Source organism: Anser anser, assembly GCF_964211835.1.
Source record: "Anser anser genome assembly, chromosome: 7".
Classification (NCBI taxonomy): Eukaryota; Metazoa; Chordata; class Aves; order Anseriformes; family Anatidae; genus Anser; species Anser anser.
Genome location: NC_139727.1, coordinates 19,862,979 through 19,890,184, shown reverse-complemented (window position 1 = coordinate 19,890,184; position 27,206 = coordinate 19,862,979). Strand labels below are relative to the sequence as shown.

The window sequence follows — 27,206 nt, the reverse complement described above, 5'->3', positions numbered from 1 at the left end:
GCGGCGGGCGGAGGGATACGGGCGGCGCGAGGTGTGAGCCGCCGCGCAGAGCGGCGGTGCTGCGACCCGTCACGTGGGCGGCCCGCTGCGCTCGCCGCGGCCCCTCCCCCTCCCGCGGCCGGAAGTGGCCGGGCCGGGCCGGGCCGGGCCGGGAGTCGAGGTGGGGGCGGGCGGTGCCGGGCGGAGCTCCCCGCCGCCGCTCGGCCCGGGGCGGCCCCCGCGCCTCGCACGGGCCCCTGAGGGAGCCCCGCGGGCGGCGAGAAGCTCCCCCGCGGCCGTCCGGGCTCGCTCCGAGCTGCCGCCTCCGCCCGGCGTGGTGCGCGAGCGCCTGCTGCCCCCTGCAGCCTCCCCGGCCCCGGGGGAGCGGGGGGCCGCTGGCCCCGGCGTGCTTCCTGCGCCGGGGTCTGCAGCCGCTGGAACCGGGGCTGCCGGGGGGACGTCTCTCGTTGTTAGTGCCCGCTCGTGGGCGTCTTGCCTCCGAGGCTGTCGCCTTTTTGGCCCTGCTGGTCCTGTCTGCCGCCGGCACCTGCAGCAGCAGCAGCAAGCTCCAGAAGCTCGCTCCCCGCTACGCAAAGAAGTGCTTTAGGCTGGTCCTCCGGTAGTTTCCTTACGAGACCTCTATTTAGTACTGCAAGACTGGGTGAATGCTTCAGTTAATGCATTCGGCTTACCCGCTGCCTTAATGCTGTGAATACACCCGCCTCCCTCTGCTGATCGCAGTCGGTTATCCTGATGGTTGTCTCCAAAACCTCCAAACCAGCCTTCGCTGGAGTGGGAACATTCCTTTAAAACTTTTACAGACAGATGGAATTATACGCGGTTCTTCACTCTCCAGTCTGAAAGCTGCTATAAGTCTTTAGGAGTCGCCTGTGGTAATGACTTGCAGAAAAGGGGCCATTAGGCAGCTAGTCACAGCCTGAACTGTGTATGAAAACTGGCTTGAGTCTCAGTTACCAGTTTCTGACTTTTTCATCGTTTGGTGTGGCTTTTTTTTTTTTTTTTTGCTTTTGTATTTTTGGTGGTTTGTTCTTTCTGTGTGTGTGCAGACAGGTGAAATACTAGCCTAGTAAAGTAATTCAAAACAAAATACTTTTAAGACAACTTGGAATGTATAGCTTCTGTAAAGCCTCAGGAACGGAATACGCTGGAAATCAGCATCTGCCCCAGCTATTAAGAGATCAGCAGAGAGCCTGCCAGACAGACCATCCATTTGAAGAAACAGTTTCTAGGCAGGTAACTTTGCTTTCCTTAAAAACGCTGTCTTTGCAGCGTTCTCATGTTGGACAGTAAGTAACACGAAGGATATCCCTTGGACGTCAAAGATAACACACCTCTGAAGGAAGTGTGTTCCTATTTAAAAGGTAGGTGAAGGCAGTTATTTTATTTAGGAATGATGAATACCTTCAAAAATCTGCAAGGAACAGAAATGAAAGGGGAGTGAAACCCCTTTCCTATAGAATTGTAAGAGAGACGTGATGGAAAGGAGCAGCCTGATGGTAGGAGGAAAACCTGAGCATCCCTTTCCCTTCTCTCTGTGAAAAGCAGATGATGTAAACCAGATGGGCAGGAAACTCCCTAAAGAACAGATCCCAGTACTAATTGATACACTCACCTCAAACGTTTCTGAGGCTGGTGGGGAAAGAAACCTTTACTAAGAAACTTTGTATTTTTCCTAGACCCATCAGACCACAGGGAGGATGGTCCTCACAGGAACGCCAGCAGGATGTCTCTACCTGGTTTGCTTAGTAGTTGCGTTACCCGGGGAATGGCTCTCATTTTTGTTTGAGCAGGGCAACTTGATTAATGCTCGCTTGCATATTGGTTGGAGAGTAGGGGAATTTTGTTGATAAGCAGTACTCTGGCAAGTAGGGAAGATTAAATAAAAGTAGGTATAAAAAGATAACGTCAATTTTTGTAATATATGTAAGGCAATACTTTACAAAACTTTTCTAAGGAACAGCAAGAAGGAATTCAAAAGCATGAGATAAGATTGAACACGACACTGAATTTAAAATGTGTTTTAAGAGAGGTCCTGAAGTCCACTTGCAGATGGTTGGAGCAAGAAGAGGAATGGAAGAGTGAAATGCTATGCTTTGCCTTTAAGGGCTCAAAATAAACTGGAACATAAGGTGGAGGGATTTCCTGGGTTGCTGCAGCCTTCAGCCTTTGCAAATGCTGTATTATATAATTCTTTCATAAATGTATCAAGTTTCATCTTAAGATCTTTTGCCACCATTATTCCCACTGGGAAGCTGTTCCCAGAACCTTCTTCTGATTTTCATGCTAAATATATTTGTAGCTGGTTTATATCCGTTTGTTCTTGTGCCAGTGTTGGCCTTAAATAGCTCCTACGCCACAGTATTTACCCTTTTTACCCTTTGTGCATTTACAGACATAAATGTCGTCTCTCTTAGCCTTCATCTCACTAGTCTCCATAGTGACTTTCTGCTCCAGTTTCAGTAATATTTCTTTTCAATATACACGACCAGAATGGTGCGCGGTGTTCTCGATGGTATCTTGCCAGAGCCAAGGACAATGGTATTAATCCCTTCCAAACTCTGCTAGGAACCTTGCTCCCAAGACTTCTTAGGGCCTTGTTTTCTTGATCGCGTTGGCAGCTCATAGTTATTTTGGGGTCAGCTAGTGTGTGGAGTAAGATCATACTGTTCCCTTCCCAAACTTCAAATGTATTGAATGAACCCATGAGACCTACTTTTAGGTCCTGGACTTGGAGGTTATCTGTAGACAAATACTGTTGTGGCTAGCAAATCAAAAACACCTTTTAAAACATTTCTGAAAATCCTCTAAGTATAAAGACTGCCCCCTCTCTTTCTGACGTCCAGCTACATACATGGGACAGATTTTCATCAAACCATGCAGTGATGATCTTTGCAACAAAAAACACCGCTGAAATCTCATGGTCCAACTTGTACGACTATGCCAGGAATTAATAGGACAGGGAAAGAGAATATAGCTATGCCACCGCTAGTACTCATGTTACGCCTCCATCTTAAACTCTGTGTAGAGTTGAGGTCCCATCTTAAAAAGTTATGTGGAGGTTATCTTTAACTAAAATCTTCAGTTACTGAAAAGGTTTGACAGGGTCTGTTTTCTTTGCCATTTCTTCAGTATAATATGTAGGGACTCCAGAAGAAACTAGCTGGAGACAGGTTCAAAACAACAAAGAGAAGTCATTAGTGTCACAGCATAGAATCATAGAACGACAGAATGGTTTGGGTTGGAAGGGACCTTAAAGACCGTCCAGTTCTGACATCTCCCACCAGCCTTGGCTGCCCCCAGCCCCGTCCAACCTGATTTTGAGCACTGCCAGGGATGGGGCATCCACAGCTTTTCTGAGCAGCCCGTTCCAGTGCCTCACCACCCTCTGAGCAAATCTAAACCTACTCTTCTAGTTTAAAGCCGATATCCCTTGTCCTGTCGCAACGCTGCCTGACAGAGTCCCTCCCCAGCTTTCTTGTAGGCTCTACCTTTCTTGTAGGTACAGGAGGGCTGCAATGAGGCCTCCCTGGAGCCTTCTCTTCTCCAGGCTGAACAACCCCAGCTCACTCAGCCTCTCTTCATAGGAGAGGTGCTCCAGCCCTCTGAACGTTTTCATCGACCCTCCTCTGGACCTGCTCTAACAGTTCCACAAAGTTAAATTGTATGATTTTGCTACAAAATGCCATAGATGCAAAAAGTTTACGTGGGTTTAAGGAGAAAGTGGCCAAAATCATGAAAGAATTGGCTACAAAATACAATACAACCTCTAACTTGGAAGTCTTTGATCTGCAAGTTGGCAAAACCCAGAAGAGTCTTCTGGGGAAAAACCACTACATGCTTTTGCCCAGTTATTAAAACTGTTCCCAGGCTTCCCCTTTCCACCATCATTTTCTTTTCCATCGCTCGTCTTGGTCTTTCCAAATACTTTGTCTTGCTTTCTGGTGATCTCCTTTCATACCTACTCCTTCCCTTTCTGTTTTGTTATTCACAGTGAACAGTAACCCCATTCCTGCCTTCAGACACCACAGATCCTTTGGCTTTTAGCATACCTGTTCTTTCCCATCTTGCTCCTGTTCAGATCACTGGAGAAGTTGCCATTAGCCTGTAGTGACTGGACAATGAAGTTCACCAAAAATAACATAGAATCACAGAATCATCGAGGTTGGAAGAGACCTCCAAGATCACCTAGTCCAACCTCTGACCTAACACTAGCAAGTCCTCCACTAAACCATATCACTAAGCTCTGCATTTAAACGCTTTTTAAAGACCTCCAGGGATGGTGATTCAACCACATGTTTCATAGCAAAGCACTCAATGGTCAAAATCAAACCAGCACGCTGTGTGGCCTTCATCTTAACTCTTGTAATGTGTCTTCAAACTATGATAGGTCGCTGTGGAGACCTTCTAGTTCTGTATTCAAAAGCTACAGTCTCTTAGAGTCCAGCCAAGTCATCCATTCTTTGGACTTGAAATTTTACAATTTTGGGGGAAATCTGCAATCTCCTTTTTTTTTTTATATTAATAATAATAAAAAAGTTATTTATATTTTTCCCACAGCTGCAAAAGCCAAATTGAAAAAGTGTGCTGAAAGAGTTTCAACTTAGGTTGCCAATTTCTAGACAAGTCCTTGAGTAGGAAGCATGCTGTGTGATCTGAAGTAGCCAAGGGACACCAAATGCTTGGGCAACAGCAGCTGCCACAAACACTTTTTTTTTTCCCCCGTATAAACCCATGATTTCCAGTTCATTTTTCTTTCAGACATACTTTTACAGGGAGATATCAATTGAAAACTAAGGCCCAGCTCTTATTAACAGTGGAAAGGCACACAGTCAGCGGTAGGCTGATAGTGTCTCATGGCTCCGCACTAAGCAGCTCCAGATCAGCACGGTGCATGGAAACGCCTCGCCAAGGTCAGAGCAAACAGGCAGAGCTCCGGTTACACTAAAGGTATGGAGGCATTAGTAGGATCAGGTTTGAGAGTAAGTCCTAATGTTGAGATGAAGTCTCAAAACATAATGGTTTTGAAACTGTTTAGTAGAGCAGGATGAATTTGGCATTTCCCACCATTTTTAAGAAATATTTGTTCAAGAAATAATAGTCTCTCGTTATTGTGAAAAAAACAGAGCCCAATGCAACAGATGGATTCCACAGAATATCATTGAGACATCAACCTCGCCTTCAACCTGACCCTGCTTGACTTCTGAAAAATTGCATTACTCATTAAAAATTTTTTACGTATACTTCAGCAGAGGATTTCTTTCAAAGGTTCGTGATAGAGCTGTCAAATAGCAGTGAGAAAATGTAGGTTTTATTACTTGTGTGTGTTTGCATTTATCCTTAATTGCAACAAAACAGATGTCATTTTTTAAGAGTGGGAGAATAAACAGAAGGGTCCTAAATATTTTCCTACAATATTGGTGATTCAAACACAATAGTATTTGCCTAGTGCATGAAATTCAGACAGTGAAATGATTGATTACCCTTTTTCTATTCAAGAGGGGCAATTATAAGAACTAGTATAAGCCTCAAATTAATAATAAAGCTGTCAGCATCACTGATTATATCTAGTTCGCTATTAAATCATCAAGGGGAAACTGTTCACATGTTCTACATAGACTTAAAAAAAATACATTGTCTATAAGATAATCATCTTATTTACCATTAAATGTTGGAGAAGCAGCAGAAAAAGGAAAGCCTTCTGTAAATCAATTTAGACATTGATACATTTATTTTCTGATTAAATACATTTCTTATCTGGGAGAGCTATAGCACACAATAAAAGGGAAACCTCCAGTACTGCTGAAGAAGCTAAAGTTGTTTCAAAACTTTTTTTTTTTTTTTTTGTTAATGTAGGTTATATTGATCCAGTAAGTAGAAACAAACTGAAATTTCTCATGTGACTACTCTGGTAAAATCACAATCATTTTGAGAACTTGAGTACTTTTTTTGTGTATTGATTTAATGATGAAAACACCACTGATGTGATGTCAGATGGTTTCTGCGGGGCAGATCACATCCCACTTGGGTCACTGCAGAGAATGCCTGGGTGTCAGTACAGATAGATCAGCTGTGACATACTTTACCTGAGGTGACACTGAATGGAGCAGGTGCAGTGAAGAAGAAATTAAAGACCAGAAGCAGCAGATCTGTTCCACAGGCTGTTGTACCCAGTAGGCACAAAAAGTTTCAGTTGACTCGTCTGTAGGTGAAGTAGTTCCTGCATTTGTGTACAAGGGATGACAGTTAAAAATGCCTCCTAAGAAAATTAATGTTGTATAAAAAGCTCTTGAAAAACAAAATAGGATTCCAAGTGAGCTAGCTGAATTTTGTTATCAAGTCCCTGAACAATATATGAATTATAGGTAAGAATAAAATAAAGTCATAAGGCTGTATCACAAAAAAAAAAAAAAAAGCTGGGACTGAAAGGCTTTAAAAATTCAGGGGCATTGATGCAAGAGCAGAAGGGTAGAAGACAACAAAAAACAAGTTGCCAAAACATCTGAGTAATCACATTCACTCGAAAGATCTCCTTATTTTAACCTTCTTCTCAACATTTTCCTGATATATTGTTTGAAGTTACTATTTTCATTTGCAATGCAAATTGGAATTTTTTGAAAGTCTTTTACCTCAGTACTTCTAAATAAACTGCTGATTAATTATTAAATGTAGATGATTTTCATTCTGATGTATCCCAGTAGCATCTGAAATCAGCCAACTGATGTTAACTTGCAAGCTTTGGGTTGTTCTGTTCGCATACACCTTCTAAGTGAAAGTATAGTTATGGTTGTATTATACATTCCCTAATTTTACCCTGGACAAGGGACCTCCTGAGGTCCCATCCAAACAACATTTCTCCAAGACAAAGACACATCCTTGCTATGAAAGTTTTACGAGTTCAGTGATAAATAAATGGCTTCCTTTTAAAAACAGATGCTGCTCCGAGGGCTTGGGGTTATTCTGCTATTATGGGAGGAGCTTAAACTGATCCTTCAGAAAGCAAATCTGAAAGCAGCAGGAAAAAAAAAACAAGTACTGGAGGAAAAAAAACGTAGGTTATAAGCCAGAGAAAGTGAGAATAGCCAAATACAACAGGATGTAGAACAACGTTTAAAGAAATGTTAGACCAAAAAATCAGGCCACGTAATGGGAAAACAACAAAAAAGGATGTGTAAAGTAATTAACATGGAATCGACATGAAAGATATTACTGAGAATATATAGGAAGAATTACCACCATAGCTTCTTAATGGATGGAGGACATTTCAGCCTCTGGAAGTACTCGGTTCCTCCGCAGACACTCAGCTGGACTCCCATCCTGACGCAGGCTTTCTTGCATATCCGCCCCAGCTTGATTCCAGCTCCCTCAGTTGCCTCAACCCTGCACGAAAACACTGCCCTAGTGCTGGGAAGCTGCAGCACATATGTACCATTTAACCGACCGATCGATAGCTCTTCCTAATCAGTTTTATTTTAGGTAGGTATTTTGTACTTCCTGGTTAGGCTGCTTATTTACTTCTCTACCGGTCAGTTCAGAACTGAGGTAGTGTGGAATTTTTTATTTCTTGAATGATTCCAAGATTACTATTTCCTACACATTTTTAAGATTTTTTTTTTCTGTAAGCGTGTGTATCTCAAAATTCAGGTGGCCCATCTACACTGATAGCTCTAGGTAGCTCTAGGAGTGAGGACAGTCCAGAAACTGAACCATTTATTAAACGTACATGGGTTTTTTTGTCATTTTATGTGTTTTTATGTATCTGTATATACTGAACAATTGTGCCATTACTCATCATTGCACGCTGGCCGCGGCCTCCCGCGCCGTACTGCCTTGGTTATTTGCCACCTGTCGCGTTCTGTGGCGTGGGATGTTAAACTGCGGCGAAAACTCGAAACTTGAGAAGGACAGGGGCCTGGAAGGCGCGTGAAGAAAGCAGAATTTTCGTGAACTGTCCGAACACCCGTGCCGCGGCTTCGCCTCAGAAGCACGACCGTGTGGTACCTGAGCGAGGAGCCAAGGGCCGCTGCCAGCCGGGGCCGCCGCCGCCCCGCGCCCCGACCGCCGCCGCCCCGAGGGGGCCGCGGCGCCGCCGGCCGCTACCGGCGCTGCCCGGCGGGCGGAACCTTCGTGCGGGGCGGCGGGAGCCGGCCGGAGCGGGGAAGCACGGGGCCTCGCCGCCGCCTCCTCCGCCTCCTCCTCCTCCTCCGCCCGTACGGCCGCCGCCGCGCCGGGAGCCGCGCGTCGCAGACCCCGGCCCGGGGGGCGGGCAGGTGGGTGAGGGAGGGAGCGAGCGAGCGAGCGGCAGCGGCCGCCTCGGCGACACCCGCCCGGCGGCGGGAAGGTCACGGCTGCCGGCACGGCCCGGCACGGCCCTCCCGCTGCCCTCGGCGCGTCCTCGGCGGGGCCGGGCCCGGGCCCGCTGCTCCCGGCGGGCGGCCGGGGCCGGGCGGCAGCGGGGGCACGGCGGGGAAGAGCCGGGGCCGCGTTCCGGCCGAGAACCTTCGCGGTGCGGGCGCGGGGAGGGAAGGAGGCGTTCTCCCCCGCTGAGGGTGGAGATGTGGCGGTAGCCGCGCGGGGCCGGAGCGTGCCGCCCGCCCGCCGCCCTCGCCTCACCCGTGCTGCAGCCGCCGCTGAGGAGGGAGAGGGCACGGCCCAAGGCGGTGGGCGCGCACAGCACGGCGCCCGGAAAGTTCAGGCGAGGGTCTTGAGCGTAACCTTTTCCTTAAAATGGCTGTTCAGCAAGGTTTGCGTGAGAAACGCGGTGTTGGTTGGTTTGCTTGTTGGCTTTATTCGTTGGTTTGGGAGGTTGTTTCTTTTTTTTTTGGGGGGGGGGGGGGGAGGGTTGGAGCCCAGTTTTCTTGCTCAGTGAATATATAGCCTTTTTCTTTTGATAAATCAAGCCTAAGAGAATGTGTTGAATCTACTAGCTTCCATTACTTGCTTAGACACTAAACGGGCAAATTTTATTTGATTTCCAAGTAGATACATGCAGAAACGACCTTAATTTTTAAATTTCTAAACAGGGAGTGAAGGGTGTTTAAAAAAAACAAAACCGAAACTGTTTTGGTGGTCGACGCTGGAATATAGCAGTGAGCTTTTGATTCACTTTGGTGAACGTGTCAGGATGCTTCTCCTGATTCCAGCATGCTGAATTTTTGCAAAGAAAGTCCGTGGTAGGGCACTGTTGTTGCCTTTATTTGAATACAGGGTCAACATAATGTGACTACTAGCCAAGAAAAGGGGAATTCAAGGATATTTGGGTAGTCCAACTTTCCCCTGGCTGACAGCTCTGTTTGGAGGTCAGCCAGGGAATGGATGAAGAAGCTGCCAAAAGGAATTGCCCTTGCAGCAGGAAAATCAGGCAGTGAGTGAGTAGGACTGCGGGGATTCTCATATGTAAACCCGCAATTTGAGTGGAAAGTAGATTAAGGAAAGAGAACCCCAATTTGTAAGGCGTTTTTGTATTGTTTAGGAGGAATTTTTCCTCTCTGCAGCACACTACTGTAATGTGAAAGTGTTGTACTTTCTGGATGGTGCAGCAGCCAGCCTTTTCCCTTGATAACTCTGTGCCACATCCAGCTTTTTCAGTTTTCCAGGGTTATTATTAACACAGAAGACTACAAATACATTCTGCTAGGTGCAGGCTCCAGCTCTTAACCTCATCATATCTGAATAGAAATTGTCAATCTTCATCAAATGTGACAATTCAGTGCCTTTCCTTAAAGCTTCCTCTTAGGGAAAAAAATAAAACAACACAACTGTTAGTTGAAGTAATGTATTTATCTTTGTCTCCATGACTTAGCATTCTTAGGCCAATAACAGTCATATAATTTCAGTCTTAATGGGAATGTAAGCTTGGCGCTGAAATAAAGTGCTCTTTCTTAGCAAGGTATTATGGAGCTGAAAGGAATGCTGATTTCTTAACGGAAGACTGAAATGGAGACCACTTTGTATGTAATCAGTCAAAAAATTAGGCATCAGATTGCTGTTGTCCTTTGCCCTCTGCTTCCTGGAAGTGGAAGTGAAACCGTGTCATCGTCATACTTAGCGCTGTATGTTTTAACCTTACCCAGTTTTATGTATTAGCACTGTGCTGTTGTTGAGGTACTTCATGATAACTACATGGTAAACTTCATGCTCTTTGTCTGCCTGGAAATTTATTTAAACACCATTTTATAAAAACTAAGGTAGGCATCTTCTCAGCTTTACTTTTTTTTTTTCTTTCTCTCTCTCCACTGCTTTTTTTTCATTTAGTGTTAAAAAGCAAAATGGTCCATGCTGAAACCTTCTCACGCCCCCTGAGCCGGAATGAAGTGGTTGGATTAATTTTTCGTTTAACGATATTTGGTGCTGTAACATACTTTACCATTAAATGGATGGTTGATGCCATTGATCCAACCAGAAAGCAAAAAGTAGAAGCTCAGAAACAGGTAGGATTTTATTCGTAAGTACTTTTGTGAAATACTGTTTCATTTATTGCTGCTCAGTCAGAGAAATATGCTAACTGAAAACTGGACTTGGAATAACCAATGACGTAATCAACAAAACCAGAAGTGTATTTTAGTAAATCTCAGGATCCAAGCTATTAGTGTTTTTAGTATTTACATCTTACAACAAGTTAAAATGTTTAGCTTTTAGTAGTAGAAAAACTGTTGAACTGCAGTTTGATGTTGCCTCTCTAATTATGTGCAAGTGTGTGGTCTCAATACCTCTTCTGCTTCTGACAGCTTTGCTGAGCAGCAGTTGCATTAAATAATGCTCTCAGTTGCTTTTTAAAACCTTGACCAGAAATAACTTAATTCTCTGTGCTTTTTGGCAACTTAGTGGCAGAGCCACAAAATGTAGTTACTCATGACAATGAGGGACACTGCTGTACAAATGCCTTTTTAAGAATGGTTTGCACCTTTTCTCTCCGCCCGGCAGCAGTCAGAATGCCCTGCAAACGGGAGAAGAAAAGTGACAAGCCTCATTCCTTATGTTGTACTTAAATGAGATGCTCGTGGGAGTTAATGCTCTCAGAAAAGATTTAGGTGCATTTCTGAACCAAACGTCGAAGGTTTCGTTTGGAAAGTATTGAAGCAAATGTGGCTTCAACTTTTTTGTGCTTCAAATTTCACAAATTCAAACTGCAGTTTTGAGCAACTTAACTGTTGTTGTTTTTTTTAATGAAATCTTCAGTAAAAAAAAATGGCCTCACTTTAAAAATCAGCTTTCACAATCTGTGCTACTGCCAGCTGTTATATAAGAGGTTGCAATATCCCAAAAGCATGTCAGACCTAACCACAAGTTAGAGTGTAAAGAGATACTGAATTGCGAAAGTGTGTTGACACAACAAATGACTTTTCCTTTTAAATTGGGAAAAAAAAACATTGAATACATAGAAAAAATGACTGGCCTCTGTGCAGTATCTTTTTTTTTTTCCTTGAAAATACATCATTCTTTGTGAATGATACAGTGGTGTTGGGGAGGGAAGGTTGGGTGTTTGCTTTTTACAATGACACAAATGATAATTTTCCATTAAAGTGTGTACGTGTGTTATTTGTAGGGATATGAAGCTAATATAAGTATGTGAAGGAACTATAGAGTTCTCTTTAATAACAAGTTTCAGGCAGTTCATCTGAATCCTATACAAAGTTTGTAAAGAATTAAGGACTCCTTGGCTTTTTGGTTTTTTAAGTGTAACATGTCTCTATCAGCTTTGGAAACTCATACATATTACGGAAGTGTACTGAGGTTACCTGTGTGCTAGCCCTGTTCTGATGAGATGTTTTAATGTTTGTTTTGGTAGCTTTTCAGGTTATAATAAATGACTTGTGGGTCTGGGGCAGTGGGAGGGTTGGTGTGACGCTTACTTGATGGGAACTGAGACGTGACTTAGTTTCACTCAGGTGACAGCAAGTCATTTGGAAATAGCAGAGCTTTTCTCTTCAGAAAGATCTAGTTTCTTGTCAAATGTGACTTACTGAGAAGCTTATAGTTCTTATTTCTAACCTTCAGACTCCAAGTAGCAGTTCTTTAAAAATATTTTTTGAATTATCTATTTCTTCCTCTGATTTTCTTGGCGTTTTATTTCCCTTAGGCTGAAAAGCTAATGAAGCAAATTGGAGTGAAAAATGTCAAGCTTACTGAATATGAAATGAGTATTGCTGCACATCTCGTAGACCCACTAAGCATGCATGTAAGAAATTGTTTTCCATTTTATTCCTATAAAAGCACTTCGGACGTGGAAGATACTAGTGTTTTTTTGTTGTTGTTTGGATGATATTTGGCATATATACGTATCCATGGAAATACACAGAAAATATTTCTATAGTTTGAAACTAAGGTGGCATCATGAAGAATACAGCTTCCTTTCAACTTCCTTTTAATCTCTTATCCCCCTCGATCATTTCTAATACTGTTTTTCCATATCAGGTAACCTGGAATGATATTGCAGGCTTAGATGATGTTATTACAGATTTGAAAGACACTGTCATCTTGCCCATCAAGAAGAAATACTTGTTTGAGAATTCCAGGCTCTTACAGCCACCAAAAGGTAGGAAGGAAATGTTATGAATTTATATGCTGGTATTTAAAAAATAATAATAATAATAAAAAGAGAGAGGTTAGAATTACCTAGAAAAGAAAGAGGAAGTAGGTTGACAGTTACCCAAATTGTAACAATTAGGTCTGAACCTAAGGGTTTTTCCTCTTCTACTGCCATGAATTCAAATTTTAGGGAATGTTTTATTTTAACTATGAAGTGATAATTGATTTTAGTTGCATTTTGATGGATTAATCTATGAAATCTGCATTTTTAATTGCCTAAATTGTGGATTATTTTTATACCTCATCTTGTCTTTTGACCGAGGTGAGCTATAACTCTACTGTACAACTTTGTACACTTATTAGTATTTTTATGGTATCATGGAAATGTAAGTTATAGACACGAAAACTTGTTTTAAGCTAATGTTTTACACAGCTCTCTAGTCTTAAAAATTTTGGTCTTTGGTCTTTTCTATGGTTTTTCTATGTTTTTTTCTATGGTGGGTCTTTTCTTTGGTTTTTGGTCTTTTCTAGTTATGGAAATTCCAGTCATTCAGAGACAGAGATAACGTTTTCATTTTGGAGATCCATTGATTTTTTTTTTGCTGGAGTTGAGTTGGACAGTATTGAGGCAGTAAGGAAACTGTTGGGTGACAAATTAAATTTCCAACAGTAAAACAGAAATTGGACTATCTGCACTAGAATGCTTCTGGCCATATTCGTTGTATGTTACAGAAAACATAAAGAATTTAAATCTAAAATGTTGGACACAGTAAGAAAGATTATTTTTAATGTTTTGATCCCTGGAATTTTCTGAAAACGGTTAATTAACACTGTCTGTGTTAATTGCATATCTGTGACCATCTCTTCCTAGTTTTATGAACAAAAAGATGAAAAATGAAACAGTTTTGTAACTGGTTTAGCTTTTCCATGCTCCTTTCTGTTTAAGTCACAAACTGAAACTGTTTGGAAAATTGTTTTAATGTCATGATCTAATAAGTGGAAGGGAAAGTTATTTTTTATTTATTTATCTTTTTAAAGCATACTTTCCATACAGGGCAAGCTCTCCTGTTTTCGTAGTCACTTGCATCGTATGTTAAAAATAATTTTTTCAGATTAGTTATTTTTATGGTCATCAATTGCATAAGCAGAAAAAAAAAGGTAATTCTTTTTTTCAGAATTGACCAATTTTTTTTAATTGTTTTCTTTACAACTATGTTAGAAAAATATTACTGCGAATTCTTTCAATATGACAAGTTTTAAAAATAACATGAGATGTCATGCTTTAATTGTGTGTGATTTGTTTAAAATGTTTGTGGGCTCTCTTTTTGTTTAACCCCTTTGTGCTAAGCTTTCTCAGCAAAATTGAACCGTAAATAAGGCTTATCAAATGCTTACAAAAATAGGTTTTTAATCTTACGTTACATTTACAGTCACTGTAATAAAACAGTCATCTCTCAGACAAATTTATCCTAAATTTCACCATATTCATCCATTTTTAGATAGTCTTAGCTTTAATCTTCAAATAAGGCTCTCTGAAATAACTAAAATGACTGTGTTTGATTTGATGGAGCACTGTATAACTTGATGATCTATCTTTTAAAACTTGGACAAAATACAAGCCCGGACCCTCTCATGTCTGTTGTGCCAAAGCATGTTTTCTGTACTGCAACCAGAGAACATTAACACTGTGACTTTTTCAGGAGTACTTCTCTATGGCCCTCCTGGTTGTGGCAAAACATTGATCGCCAAGGCTACAGCAAAGGAAGCGGGCTGTCGATTTATTAATCTCCAGCCTTCAACGCTGACTGACAAATGGTATGGAGAGTCTCAAAAACTGGCTGCTGCTGTCTTCTCCCTTGCTATAAAGCTCCAACCGTCCATCATTTTTATTGACGAAATAGGTAAAAATCTATGTGCTTTTTAAGTCACTGTAGCAGAATGGCATTAGACTGTAGGTTTGAGTTGATGGTTATATTGAGCTATTGTCACCTGTTCCTTAAAAGAATGATAATGGAACAAGGTTTAGTAATAAAAGTACTATTGAAAAGTAATGGTGACATAGTAGGAAAAACAATGTATTTCGTGTTTTTTTGTTTTTTTTTTTTTGCTAATGGAGGAAATTAAAAGTGGAACAAGTTGCTGCTTATTTTTGGTTAGGCTAAGATTCATGAGGAAAGCCTTTCTTTATAAAGGGAAAGCTATCACCAGATACATTTCAACACTGAATAACTTTTTTCCATGAGGGCACATAATGGGAAATAAAATGTGGGATTAGGAGAGCTCAGGAATAACAGTCTAATCAGGCAGGCTATGGAACTAGGAGGGGAACTTCAGCTAGGAAGGCAGCGAAGTTGCCGGTTGTTCAATGCATTAGAGCTTGTCACATTGGTATTTAAGTTGCTGTAAGCAGTCTAGTTAAAATTGTTCATTTATTCATATCACTGGCACTTCACAGAGTGTGTTTTACAGCTTGCAGAAAGGGAGCATGACAAAGCTTTCACCCTTTTTCCATTTTAGGTTTACAAAGGGGCTACTTTCATAAGATGCTTTTTTTCCTTCCTGTAGCTATGAAAAATGTGCTTTTCCATAGCTGCTGGAAATTCTTAAGGCAACCCCTAGCAAAGCTAGAGCTCTGCATAGCGAAGTACATAGCCTACTTCACATCAGTCCTGCAATTTGCTGTTTTTGTGTGCTTTGGTGATTTCTAACTTGCCAGACTCTGAATGCTTCCATCTCTGCATAAGAAATTGAGGTGAAAGTTAAGTTTCCATTCAGGAAAATGAAAATTTGGATCACAAGATTTGGGACAGTCCCATGTGATAGTTACATACTTCTGCGATGTAACTTAAAAGATGTGCTTAAAAATGTGGTAAGATTCCACTATCCTATTCTTCATTGTAATAAATATTTTCCCTTTCTTGACAGCGTTTATTTTAAAAGTACTTGTAAGATAGAGAATAAAATCAGTCTGCACATGAGAAACCAAACAGCATAGTTTCAGTAGCAGGATTGAAAGTCAGCTGCTTTACTGATTCCTTTAATACAGATTCCTTCTTACGAAGTCGTTCGAGTTCTGACCATGAAGCTACAGCTATGATGAAAGCTCAGTTCATGAGTCTGTGGGATGGACTGGACACTGATTATAACTGCCAGGTAAGTGAAGAGGATGGCAAGAAAAGTAATGTGCTTCTGTTATCTCATCTATTGCACATTGAATCATTTGGGAAGAGTAGCAGATCATACGTAGTAATTGCTGAAAGTTTCTTTACCTGTCAGTGATTACCCATGAATTATGGGGATGAGATGGTTTAATAGATTGTGTTTCTTCTTGAGAGGACTGTTTCTATAGGTGTTTTGTTTTTAATTAAGAGCTGTTATTTTCTGAAGTGTCTTAAGTCTCAAAAATATAGCTGTAAAGTTTGAGCTGTGAAAATTGGGAATTTTAAACTGCTTTGAAAAACACCTTGTGAACAATATTTTCTTCAGGTTAAGGGCATCTTCGATTTCAGAAGAGGCATTGAAATATCTGAATATTTACCTCAGTTGCAGGTTGGTTATTATGTTTCCAGAAAAGCATCAGGCTAGCTGTGGAAAAGCAATAGACTCAAATTCTTTATCTTAGAGTTAATATCAATTTGCCTACTTTTTTTAATGATCAAAATAAATTCTGTTAATGGAGCCATGCTTCCATCCTATATTCCTATATGCTTCCCTCCCCATAATCTTAACAAAGCTATTGTCTTTTAGAGGAAAAAAAAAAAAGCTGCTGCTGATGGCCTTAAAAAAAAAAAAAAGGGGGGGGGGTGGCAAAAAAAAAAACACCCACCCAGGAAACATGACTTGCATGCTGCATAGAAGAAAGCCTGCTCTGTATGTTTCTGAAGTGTTACCTGAAGCAATCTTTTTCAGGCCTTTAAAAAGGATGGTTGTTCTCCAAATATTTAATTTTCAGGTTTTTAAATCTGTTCTGAATTTTTAATGTGTGAATGAGTTCTGATCCTCTGAACCCCATCAGTTTTTTCTTTATAAAATTTGCTCTTCCTGCTCCCTCAAGCATGTAGTAAAGACTGTTTTTCAGGGGATTTTTTTAAAAATGGTTAGAAGGCACTGAATAGATGTGCATAGAGGCTTTAAAGCAGAGTGTTTGCTTACTGCTAGTAGGAGGCTAATGGTATGAATATTTTCGTGGAAGCTAAGATGATCTTGCAAGCATACATTCCTTCCAATGTTTGAATGTTATCTCTTTTCCAGTATAGTGACCACTTGAGTTCAGCATGCTGAGCTTGAACAAGTTATTGTTGTCCCTTAGGTGTATGCCTCTGCATGGTAGGGAGTTGCCACAGTAAAATGCCGTGCGAACAATTGGCTGAAGACGCTGTGGCTGAGTGAGGTTTCTGGGGAGTTTTTCAGCGGGAGTGTTTTGTTTCAATACTATATTTCAGGCTCCTCCCTTGGATGTCATTGCTATTCAGGAAGTGTTCTTTAAGCAGTGGTTTTGACAGTTGTACTGTCTCATTTCTGACAGCCAGCTCACTGGACTCTTTTGTTCATTACAAATGTTTACTTGGGAGATTCGGGTTGCCTGTCTGATTCTCACCAAACAGATTTCCTTTGAATAAGGATTAGATTTGGCTTTTGTTACTGTAACAAAAATTCCACCTGTTAGGAGAAGATTGTAAAGTGCTGTAACAAGTGTTACTTGTTCCTGTGTTGATTGCACCTGAAGAGCGCGTTAAGCTATGGGCTAAACCTGCTGAGGATGTAGTCTTGAGTCCGGCAGGAACTTCAGGCACAGTGCCTGGAAAACAGGGCTGCACTGCTCGAGGCTGCACGCGGGGGAGCTCCGTACAGCTGTGTTCACACCTGGGGGAGCCCGTCTTTGCAGACCCTGCAGGCACAGCCAGTTCTGGGAAGGCTCCTCAGCTCTGTATGGAGGGAAAAACGCTTCGGGTGCAATACTGGGCACTAGCACAGGCCCTCGGGAAGCACAGTGTGGGTACAGCAGCGCCTCTTTGCAAGAGACAGCTTGGGCTCAGCCAAACATTAGCAAGTGCTCGGCACGCGTACATGACCACAGAACTTGCATGCATTACCCTTACTAGACAGAGCTGTGATTAAGACCCCTGGAGCCCCACCTAAAAATGAGCCTTTTGGCTTTTTCAGTGTAGCGATTTGCCACCGTATAAATAAGCCTCTAGGTGGCAGGGTGACTCTGATGCAGAAAATGCAAGCTGGTCTGGCCAGGAGCTGCTGGAGGTGCCAGGAGCTGTTGGCTGCGGAAGAGTGACCCCAGACAAAGGAGCAGAAGGGTGTCAGGAAGCTGTTTTGATAAGAGATTTATTTCCCTGGCATTTTTCACTTTTGTGACTGGGTATTTACAGTGTACATAACTTAAAATAACAAATGAGAAAACAAGGTTGATGTGAATGGGAAGTAAATTTGTTCTTAAACTAACAACTGGAATCCACTCAAATGAGGTAAATACTTTCCTTGTATTGAACTTGGCTTATACAGGTCTGGTGCACTGCTCTTTTAGTATACCAGTGCGTGTAGGTTCTTCTTGACTTTTAATGCTTTTTTTAATGTAAAAAAAAAGGGAAAAAAAAGAAAAAAAAAAGAAACTAACAATATTTTAGTGCTTGCAAAAGTTACCAGCTTGATCATTCTAGAGAACTGATTGCCCTTCTTTTTTCAACATAGCACAAGAACGAAATGTTTTCTCATATCTTATAAAAATGTCTCTTTTCAAGTTCCTTCCAGACCACCAGGAACTAAATAAACATCACCAGCAGCTGTAAGCAAAAGTTCTGGGTTACTGCTTAGTGTTTGAACTTTTAGATTGGGATCAGAAGGCTTCAGACTCATGTAAAAATCTCCACCGACATGGTACTGTGTGGTACCAATGCTCTCTTGAGCTGCATGTTTAAATCCAGTTGCTGAAATCAGTACCAAGAAGCCTTATGTAACTTCTTTAAATGTTGATGTTCTTGATAAAGTGTGGAAGAGTCACATGTTTGGTTTTGAAACTGTAACATGGTGATGTTTTTAAAATCAGGTTTCAGGCTAACTAGTCGTTTTCTTTTGATGTACACAGGTAATAGTGATGGGAGCCACCAACCGTCCTCAGGATCTTGACTCTGCAATCATGAGAAGAATGCCAACCCGGTTTCACATCAACCAACCTGTAAGTCATGCCAGCTTTGCTTAAGCAGTGAGTCTGGCTGAGCAACAGGCAGGTATTTTATCAGCCTCAAAATGGCTTTATCACCACTAAATCCCGTCTGGGATTTTTTTTTCCCAAATAAATAAAGATGGGGTATTTTTTTGATCAGCTTTTAGTCTCATAGAGGTACACAGAACTTTGCTTTTTAAGGTGGGGTTTCCCCCAGAAACTTGATTCCTTGATTCTTTTATCTGAAATAGCTTTAAGTGTCCTGAACACTTCCTACCCATTTTTCCATCTACAAAAGTCAAGTGGCTTAGATGCCGCACTCTGAAACAGACATCAGTCCATCTTCCTTTGCTGAGGGATAAAAAAGTATGAAATAAACTATTCTTGTACGTTTTTGTGTAGCTAAAGGAAGTCCTTGGCATAGGACTAGGGTGTGTCCTTTGTTAGCACAGAGCAGTTAGTACTTGATACTGTCTCTGGGTGCTGGCAGTACTATGTTGTTTTCCAGCGCAGCTTTGCTATTGAAGTTTTGTCTTTCTGAATGCACTAGATGTCTTCATTAGCTGTCTTCTCTGTAGTGCAAGGAAACCCAGTTAACTGAATTCCATGAGGGAGTATTGAGCAGATACAGGAAGGGTACAAACCAAAAGGTGCATTGTCTACTTAAGGTGCAATTCTGCAGAAGCATCTTAGAAAATAGCATATTAAACAAAGAGAGAATTTCAACATTTGTGGCACTGAGATGAAGGGCAGCTCCCTTCATGGACTGCGTGGCTATTTCAGTGCTTTGCAGTTCCCCTTCCCCACCAGCACACACAAGCTACTTGCCTTCTGGGGAGAACTTAGTTTTAACTTGTAAACAAACGTGTCTGCATACCTCTGCCTACAAGGTAGAGTGACAGCCAGGTCGGAGGGCACCAAGAAACAGGTACATTTTGACTACTGTTTATAATTTCTGGGTACGAGATACTTAGTTTTCAAGAAGAGAAGCAAGCAGGAAATCTGCATACCAAAGGCTACATTCTGCTTAAGCCTTTCCACAGCTGGATATAGCAAGCAATCTGGAAAACTGTTTTTATTCCCCTTACAATTTATGACAAATGGGCAGTAAGGCAGGCCTGTATCAATTATGCCAGCTGTCACAATCTTACCCTTACTATTTTTTGCTCTTGCCATCATTTTTGAGGTATTTGAGTAGCCTTTGAACATGTAATGATACCACAAGACATTTTTGTATCAATATTGGAAAAAGCTGGATTGTGGTTGTCAGTATACCCTTCTGGCTACGGAAATACCCTTAATTATTCTTTTTTTTTTTTTTGCAGAAACCTAGAGACTGTACTGAAGGATTAAAACTCTCATTGATTGTGCAAGAGAGTAGTCATGTTCCCAGACCTGTCTTGTTTGCGCTGGCTTTCACTCCTTGTGGGTGGATACGTCTTGAAACAAAGCATTTGTAGCACACTACCTTTATTGTGATGCCTGTTCATAGGGTTTCAGACACCTTACTCATCTTCAGCTTTTCCTTGAATTAGTAAGAGGCATGGATGTGTATTTTAGTACTTTGCCACATCTTTTTATCAAGAGCCATTATTAGAAGGATGAATTTTCTGCAGGTAACTGTGCCTCAGAATATTACCATGGAGGCTGGCTTCCTCTCCGAGGTCTAGAATTAAAATCGGTAGCATCGTTTAGGGCACAGGCATGCAACTTTCCTTACCCTGCTACAACCAGCTCATGCACTTACTGCACACCTCTTGTTCTTGTCTGTGGTACTTTGTGATATGGCCAAGATCGGTTACAACTCTTTTATCAAGGGCCAAGATAATCTACATGCTGTGGATTGACAGTGTGCACAGGTAGTATTATTATGGAGTACCTAACACCTTGTAGATGATACATTGTAGTTTAACCGGGTTTGGGATGAAAATACCCCAAATTTACCCGTAAAGAATTATCTGCAAGGCAGAGGGAAATGGAAGAAATATTTTTGAGACGGAATGTCATCTGGTCAGATGCAGACTGTCTATGGGATTAGTTTATTGGTTTTTTTTGTTTGTTTGTTTTTGTTTTGTTTTTTAACAACAAAAGTGAGATGCAAGAAAGTTTCTTCGCTGCCTTTTGTTTTCTCTTGTTAGTAAGCCTATGCTTAGCCATTTCTTTCAATTTCATTACGGTATGTGATTTATATTGCTTAAACTTCCCAAGCATGATCTGTAGAATTAAATTTATTATTGTGTTGCTCCTGGAGTGAGAGTACCCTAGATCGGGTTTTGCTGAGTGGCGTGCCTAATTGCTGTCACGTAGGTTTCCTTAGTTGTATCATGTCTCCCATTTGAAGGAATGGTTTTCGTCACGGAAATTTAACTGAAAGCCCAATCAGAACAAATTTGGTATAGATCAATTATAGATCAAATTTGGTATAGATATACTTACGTTTATTTTTGTTCTCTAGTAAGTTTTGTCTCTTTTGTTTAAGGCTCTGAAACAAAGAGAAGCAATCTTGAAGCTAATTTTGAAAAATGAAAATGTAAGTAGACTTCTTTTAATGGTTTTGTAGTAAGGTAGAGATGACCTACCAGAGTATTTCTGATTATAACTTAAGAATCTTCTGTGGTTTTAGGCGTGGCGTAAAATTAAAGCAATAGAGTCATCTACTGGTTTAAGTATGAGATTCATTCAGAGCAGTAGTCTCAGATTTCTTGGTGAATCACCATCTCTGAGGAAAATTATGTAATTTCTCTGTCTCCATTTTCTTGTCATATAACAAGATAATATATTCATCTCCCTGAAGGTGAATCATGTTTGGAAATTGCTTTGATCAATAAAAGAAATATCATGAAGTATTCACTCAGGAAGATACTGAATTTCTTGAGCTGTAGTCTGTTTGCTCTAATTAAGAAAGGAGGAATTACTTTTTTTTTTTTTTTTTACAGTGCTGCTTTTTCCACTTTGATCTGTGGTTCATACTTTCTTTAGAGGAAAACTACTATGGATGTTTTTACAAATAATATATGGTGTTCATATCACCATGTGGGTTGCAGAATGAGAAGAACAGTAGCTGTGAGTGCATCGGAAGTGTCTGCTGGCAGGATATAGGATCTGTACTATTGGAGGTTCCTGCCACTGAAGTCTTACAGAATGTAGTCTGCAGCACTAATTCTCATTAAGTTAATTTTGCAAGGTGTCTGTTGATTGAGGTCTATCCTAATAAATACCACTCATTAGTAAAAACAACTTTTTTTTTTCAGAGGTTTAAAAATCACACCTCATCATTGTGAATGGCTGATACTGAGGAGTTTTGTGGTTTTTTTTCAAGTGGTCGTTTTGGATTGTTTATATTGCATTGGAATATTTGCTTCTTGCAAAATACTATATGCATATGAAAACAGAACATATGCTGAATGCCAAAGAAGTTGTAGAGGAAAAGATGACCTATTTGCAGAAAGCTTCAAACAAATTAAAACTTCTTTTGCAAATTGTGGTTCCAAATCATTATTTCTTTTCAAGAGTTGTTAGGAAAGGTGTGCAAAGTAATAGACCTTTATGCAGGTTCCTGAAATAACTGCAGCCAACCCTTGCATGCGAGTGGAGTGTGTTGTTCCTTTGCTTTGGCAATGAAACACCTTGGCCTTATGGCCGTGAAGAGAAACCTAAATCATCTTCTGAACATGGGCCTGAAAGAACGTAAGGCATATCGGTCATCTGGCAGTGAATCACAGCTACACAAGTAACAGTTGCTGGGGCTGCGTGGAATCAGACTTTAGTGGTTATCCCATAGGAAGAGGAATTAGATCTCTCAAGCCCAGTTTATTTCCAGGCAGGGTAACAAACTTTCTGGAAGCCCTTGAAAAGAGGGCTTGAAAAAAACAACGGGCATGGTGGGTGTAGTCATGCCCACTGTTTTTTCTGCCTGTCTTGAAGTCTTGTTTCTTCTCCCTAAGTTGAAGGGAAATCCTTGTTAATGCCTGCCACACAATGTGCACATTTTCTGGTTGTTCTTAACCAGGTACACTGCTGCATCCCTTTCTTGATGGCCTTCAGCCCCAGACTGGGCAGCTCCATAGCCGACCATTGCTGGCTTCTCAGTATTTGTGTGCAGGAGGATGCTTTAGAGCAAAGCACTGAGACAGCCAAGCTGTAGTGATTGTAGGAGGCACCTTGGTGTAAACCAGCTGCTGCTTCTGGCTTCTGCCTTCATTTCCACATCTGGGGAGGCAGATGGCTGGCTCCAGACCCAAACCTGAGTTGTAGGTCAGGGAGCAGGGACTTAAGTATGAGCTCAAGGGTTGAGCAAGTAGGACAGAATCACTGTAATCTTTGTCCTTCAAGAAAAGCAGGAGGGATGGTGGGGATTGGAAGAGCACTTGGTGGGTGTCAGCACATTCTTGCATTATCCCGCAGAGCCCACAGGTTGGACTGGTGGCTGGAAATAACAGTGGTTATGCTTGGGGCTTTGTCTTTATCACTAGTTAGCCAATTCCATGGAAGAGTTTCCCTCTTAGAAGAAGTTGCCCCTTAATTTCAGCCTTTTGGTTAGGCTGTGTTGGCTTTAACTTCTTGAAAAGAAAATGTGAGGGCACTGGAAAATATGCTGGAAGGAGCTTCCGTAAACTGGATAAATAAATAAAGGGTCCTGACTGAAACAAGTTCGGTCCAATGCAGTGCATGGAATTAGATGTGTTATTTTGCCTCCAGGTTCCATCTTTCACGGTTGTATAAAACAGGAGCAGTTGTTCAGTAACTCAGCAAACAACTGCTTTTGAGCTTCTTATTCTGTGCTGAGCGTTGGCAACAACAAAAGGTAGATGTGATGGCAACTTTTTCCAGACTTGCTGTGTTACTGGTTAAAATAGTGTTTATGAAAATAAATGTTCTCTTCCGAATAATGTCAAAAAACAAACAAAAGACTGAAAGGCACAATCCGACCCTACGATTGGGTAGGGTTCATTGGCTATAGGTAAGAAGTTGTCCTTAAGGTCTGATAGAGCCTTACACACACACACGCAGTGCTGTTGTAGGAAACTTGTGAGAGCATTTGGGAAACTGGGTCATTATCCCTGTCATCCTGTTTTGTCATCTAACAGGCTTCCAAAGCTGCATGGGAACTTCGTCAGTAATAGAATATACCAATGTGATGGTTGGCTTTCAATTACCTGTTCACTTTTATATGTTAGGGTTTTATTTAATGAAATGTTTGTTTCATTTAATGATATGAGCTACTTGGAGGATTCAGGACATAATCAAATAATTTTCTTTTTAGTTCGCAAACAGCAAGATGAGGGGAAAAAAACCCTTAGGGCAAGCAAAAATACTTAGAGGTGATTATATCTTGTGCTTGTAGAACAAAGTATATAACTTTGGAGTTTTCACGCTGTTACCTTTTGGTTTTGGACAGGTGGACAGGCATGTAGATCTCCTGGAAGTTGCTAAGGAGACTGATGGCTTCTCAGGAAGTGATCTGAAAGAAATGTGCCGGGATGCAGCACTCCTCTGTGTCAGGGAATACGTTAATTCTGCATGTGAAGAAGAGAAGTATGTGCCTTTCTTCTCTATTACGATAGCTGAACAGCAGTTGTGAAGGCTTCTGGTGCTACACGCTGTTCAAATATTAGATTTTGTTTTCTAATTTGAATTGCAAATTTTGAGGGTTTTTTTAAACCTTGCTATGATTCACAGAAAGCACGAGGTACTCTCTTGACAAACTGCCCCTATACAACCAAAAGATCAACAACTAAGTTACCTTTATTCATTTTGACTGTTAAAATAAGACTATTTGTTCCAAGGTGTTAAGCTTGAGGTTGCATGAGCCAGCAAGAGTTAACATTATTGCATTATATTACCAGCCTTAAATGATGATAACACTCTTGCATGCATGCAACTTCACTTGCTGTGATCTTCCTTTGATTATCTCCCATACTTGCAGGTAGACTGTGCACAGATAGAAGCATGTTTCCAGTGTGATGTTGGATCTGTGTCAAATAGCTATTTTCAAGGACTAAAGTTGTCATTGTAGGAATAGGTGTCACACATCACCTAAATCATTGTCTTGCTTTTTTTCTTTCGTTCTTCTGAAGCCATGATGAAGACGAAATTCGGCCCGTGCAGCAGCAGGATCTCCACAGGGCGATCGAGAAGATGAGAAAATCAAAGGATGCCACACTTCAGAATGTTTTGATGCATGTTAGTTTAGATTAAGACTAAAGAGTGCGTTTGCAGTTTCTGATGTGATTTAGTTTATATTCTATAATCAACAAAAACAATGTAAGGGGGTGGGAGTGGGGTTGTTCCCTGAAAAAGGGAGTTCTCTTTCTGGAATTGTTTTTATACAACAAATTCTAAGTTATTGCAATGTTGTCATGCACAACTAAAAATGTAATAATAGATCATGAAGTGGAACAATTATAGCTCAGACCAAGAGCAGCTGCCTGTGTCTTGTCCCATAATCGATACACTGTGTAGCCTTAAAGCAGGTTCTGATGTGGTGCATGGGTTCACTGGGTCACCTGTGTGGAGGGAAGATGATTTGTTACTAGTTGGTGTATATACGTATGAGCGTGCGTGTATGTATTAAATGTATATATCCACACATTTTTTTATATGTAGACATAACCTGTAGATAACGAGTATGGAAAATCTTTTCTACTTCCTGAGTCGAACCAAATCAGAAGATGTATAGATTAAAGATTCATCGATACTCAATTCACATTTACTTCTTCCTTTTAGCAGCAAATAGTGAAGGTAGAAATTTTGCTTCTAGGCAAAATTTGAAATGTTACTATTTTTTTTCTCACATTACCACTTGAAATCTGGTGCCATTTACTGAAGATAGTAAACTACTGTACAAATGTTTGAATACTTTTAATTTTGTATGAATCCTGCTTTTTGAGGCATTTTAATGCTGTTTTTATTTTTTATTTTTCCCTCTGATGTGAGTAGAGTAGAATCTTCTTAACTTATCTCTCATTAAGGCCCACATATTATAAACTTTATGAAATTGTGCTTTCTGATTTGTTACGCGTTGTAATGAGGGTTTGCTGCTATTTAATTTTCTCTGGAAGACCCACTGCTGCACGGTGGCATTGTACCATGAAGATTTGTACACGTACTTTGACTAGGGTGAGGGGAGATGTTTTCTGATGTTTTGCTCTGTCACATATGTGCTCTGATGTGCAAAACTGAAGGCAATGAAGAATGGATTTCAGGTTTATAAATGTGATTTAGAAATGTTCTGCTGTACTTGCTGGTAACAGTTTAGTAAATTCATGTAACATTATGTAGTGATAAAGGCAAAGCGTTAAAATATAAGTGGCAAAGTGTTTTGGTAAAGTTATTGTCAGTAGGTTTTGAATAATTTAATTTTCTCCGTATAATGTTGTGCCCAAATTTAACGCAAATATGTAATCATAATTGTTCAACCCAAGGGGAAGGTACGCTGTGTCACAGCTCTGCTAGCTACAGAGGAAAGGTAAGCATTGAAAGCAAGATAGTGATGTAAAACAAAACAATCTGCAAAGTAAAATAAAGACTTGGAGCCAGCTGGCATACGGTATCAGGTGCTGATGGCAGTTTCCATTAAGCTTATAGCTGCAGCAGCCCTACCCAACTGGAGTGCCTTTGCTTCACGTACTGGTTGTGTAATGCTCCAGATGCAGTAGGTTTGGTTTGACCTGATTTAATCTCCTTGTCTTTTTTTTTTTTTTAATAATTTACTTTGTTTTTTGATGTGTCAGGGGAAATATGGGAAATGCATAGTGGTGTAAAACAAGACATGGGAAATGAGGCACAGCAGAACATAGTGGGATACGGATATCAAAAAGTGGGGTATGGAATGCTGATCCTCCACGTCGTTCTGGTTTCAGGGCTGGAATGAGTGCTGTAAGCACCACTGCAGGTGCTAACCTGCACTTCGTCACCAGGGAAGGGGGGAGGTGGTTTATTCTGCAGAGAAACTGCTAAAAAAGTAGCAAGAACGTGGAAGCTCCAAGAGGCTAGGAGCTACAATCAGCAAAGCCCACTTGCAGTGGGGAAGGGTGAAGGTGCAGCAGTACTTGGAGTCAGTTCCTTCCAGGACACATTTCCCTGTTGCACTGGCTGTGAATGAGAGGAAATTGCTGCTGTTGCTCCCCTTGCCTCTGTATTAAATGATGCGCCTTAAGGCTACCTCTTCAGTGCTAGCTGGGGAACACTAAAGCTAGTTCAAGGACTAGCTTTAAACCAAACACCCAAGTAGTGCAACTTAATGGAATTTGCTTTCTCAGCAGGTTTGAACTAGGCACTCACCAGATGCGGTGCTCTGCCCATAGTGCCGTTCAGCAGTGGCTGGTTTTCCTGTGCCCATCGTGATTTACAGGTTGTTGCAGGCGGGTGAGATAACGCAGCTCGTAAGCTGCCTCTCCGTCCTTTTTCAGGGTGCTTGTTGCTTGGTACAGTACATCTTAGTATTTCTTTTTGGTCAGATTAATTGTAAAATGCAAGGTTAAATGCCAATTTAGTGTGCAAGGGAAGA

At 41.2% G+C, this 27,206-nt stretch overlaps 1 protein-coding gene and 1 long non-coding RNA gene across 10 annotated transcripts; one reads left to right on the top strand and one right to left on the bottom strand.

Annotated features, from left to right (window-relative positions):
* Positions 1-1,367: 1,367 nt before the first annotated feature.
* On the bottom strand, positions 1,368-8,125 carry LOC310902658. 5 transcript variants are annotated; one of them, XR_014586878.1, is made up of 5 exons: positions 7,999-8,112; positions 7,786-7,909; positions 7,231-7,377; positions 6,084-6,217; positions 1,368-3,160 (listed from the first exon to the last, which is right to left on the bottom strand). It is a non-coding gene; the product is annotated as an uncharacterized lncRNA (long non-coding RNA). The 5 variants fall into 5 exon arrangements; XR_014586876.1 differs by lacking the exon at positions 7,786-7,909 and having other exon boundaries at positions 7,999-8,125; XR_014586877.1 differs by having other exon boundaries at positions 7,231-7,909.
* Positions 8,108-26,249, top strand: ATAD1 (ATPase family AAA domain containing 1). Of its 5 annotated transcripts, none has more exons than XM_083844530.1 (10): positions 8,108-8,267; positions 10,252-10,427; positions 12,077-12,175; positions 12,412-12,532; positions 14,226-14,426; positions 15,572-15,678; positions 18,620-18,709; positions 21,177-21,227; positions 24,096-24,232; positions 24,775-26,249. In XM_083844530.1, the coding sequence occupies exons 2-10, from the start codon at positions 10,266-10,268 to the stop codon at positions 24,893-24,895; spliced, it is 1,089 nt and encodes a 362-aa protein (XP_083700656.1). In that variant the 5' UTR covers positions 8,108-8,267; positions 10,252-10,265; the 3' UTR covers positions 24,896-26,249. The 5 variants fall into 5 exon arrangements, with proteins under 5 accessions (XP_083700656.1, XP_083700655.1, XP_083700654.1 ...); XM_083844528.1 differs by lacking the exon at positions 8,108-8,267 and adding an exon at positions 8,539-8,692; XM_083844527.1 differs by lacking the exon at positions 8,108-8,267 and adding an exon at positions 8,549-8,740.
* The last annotated feature ends 957 nt before the right edge of the window (positions 26,250-27,206 follow it).

Coding starts and splice junctions, on each gene's coding strand:
- ATAD1 (XM_083844527.1), top strand. Junction 10,428..12,076: donor AAGTAGAAGCTCAGAAACAG/GTAGGATTTTAT, acceptor TATTTCCCTTAG/GCTGAAAAGCTAATGAAGCA. Junction 21,228..24,095: donor TAATTTTGAAAAATGAAAAT/GTAAGTAGACTT, acceptor GGTTTTGGACAG/GTGGACAGGCATGTAGATCT.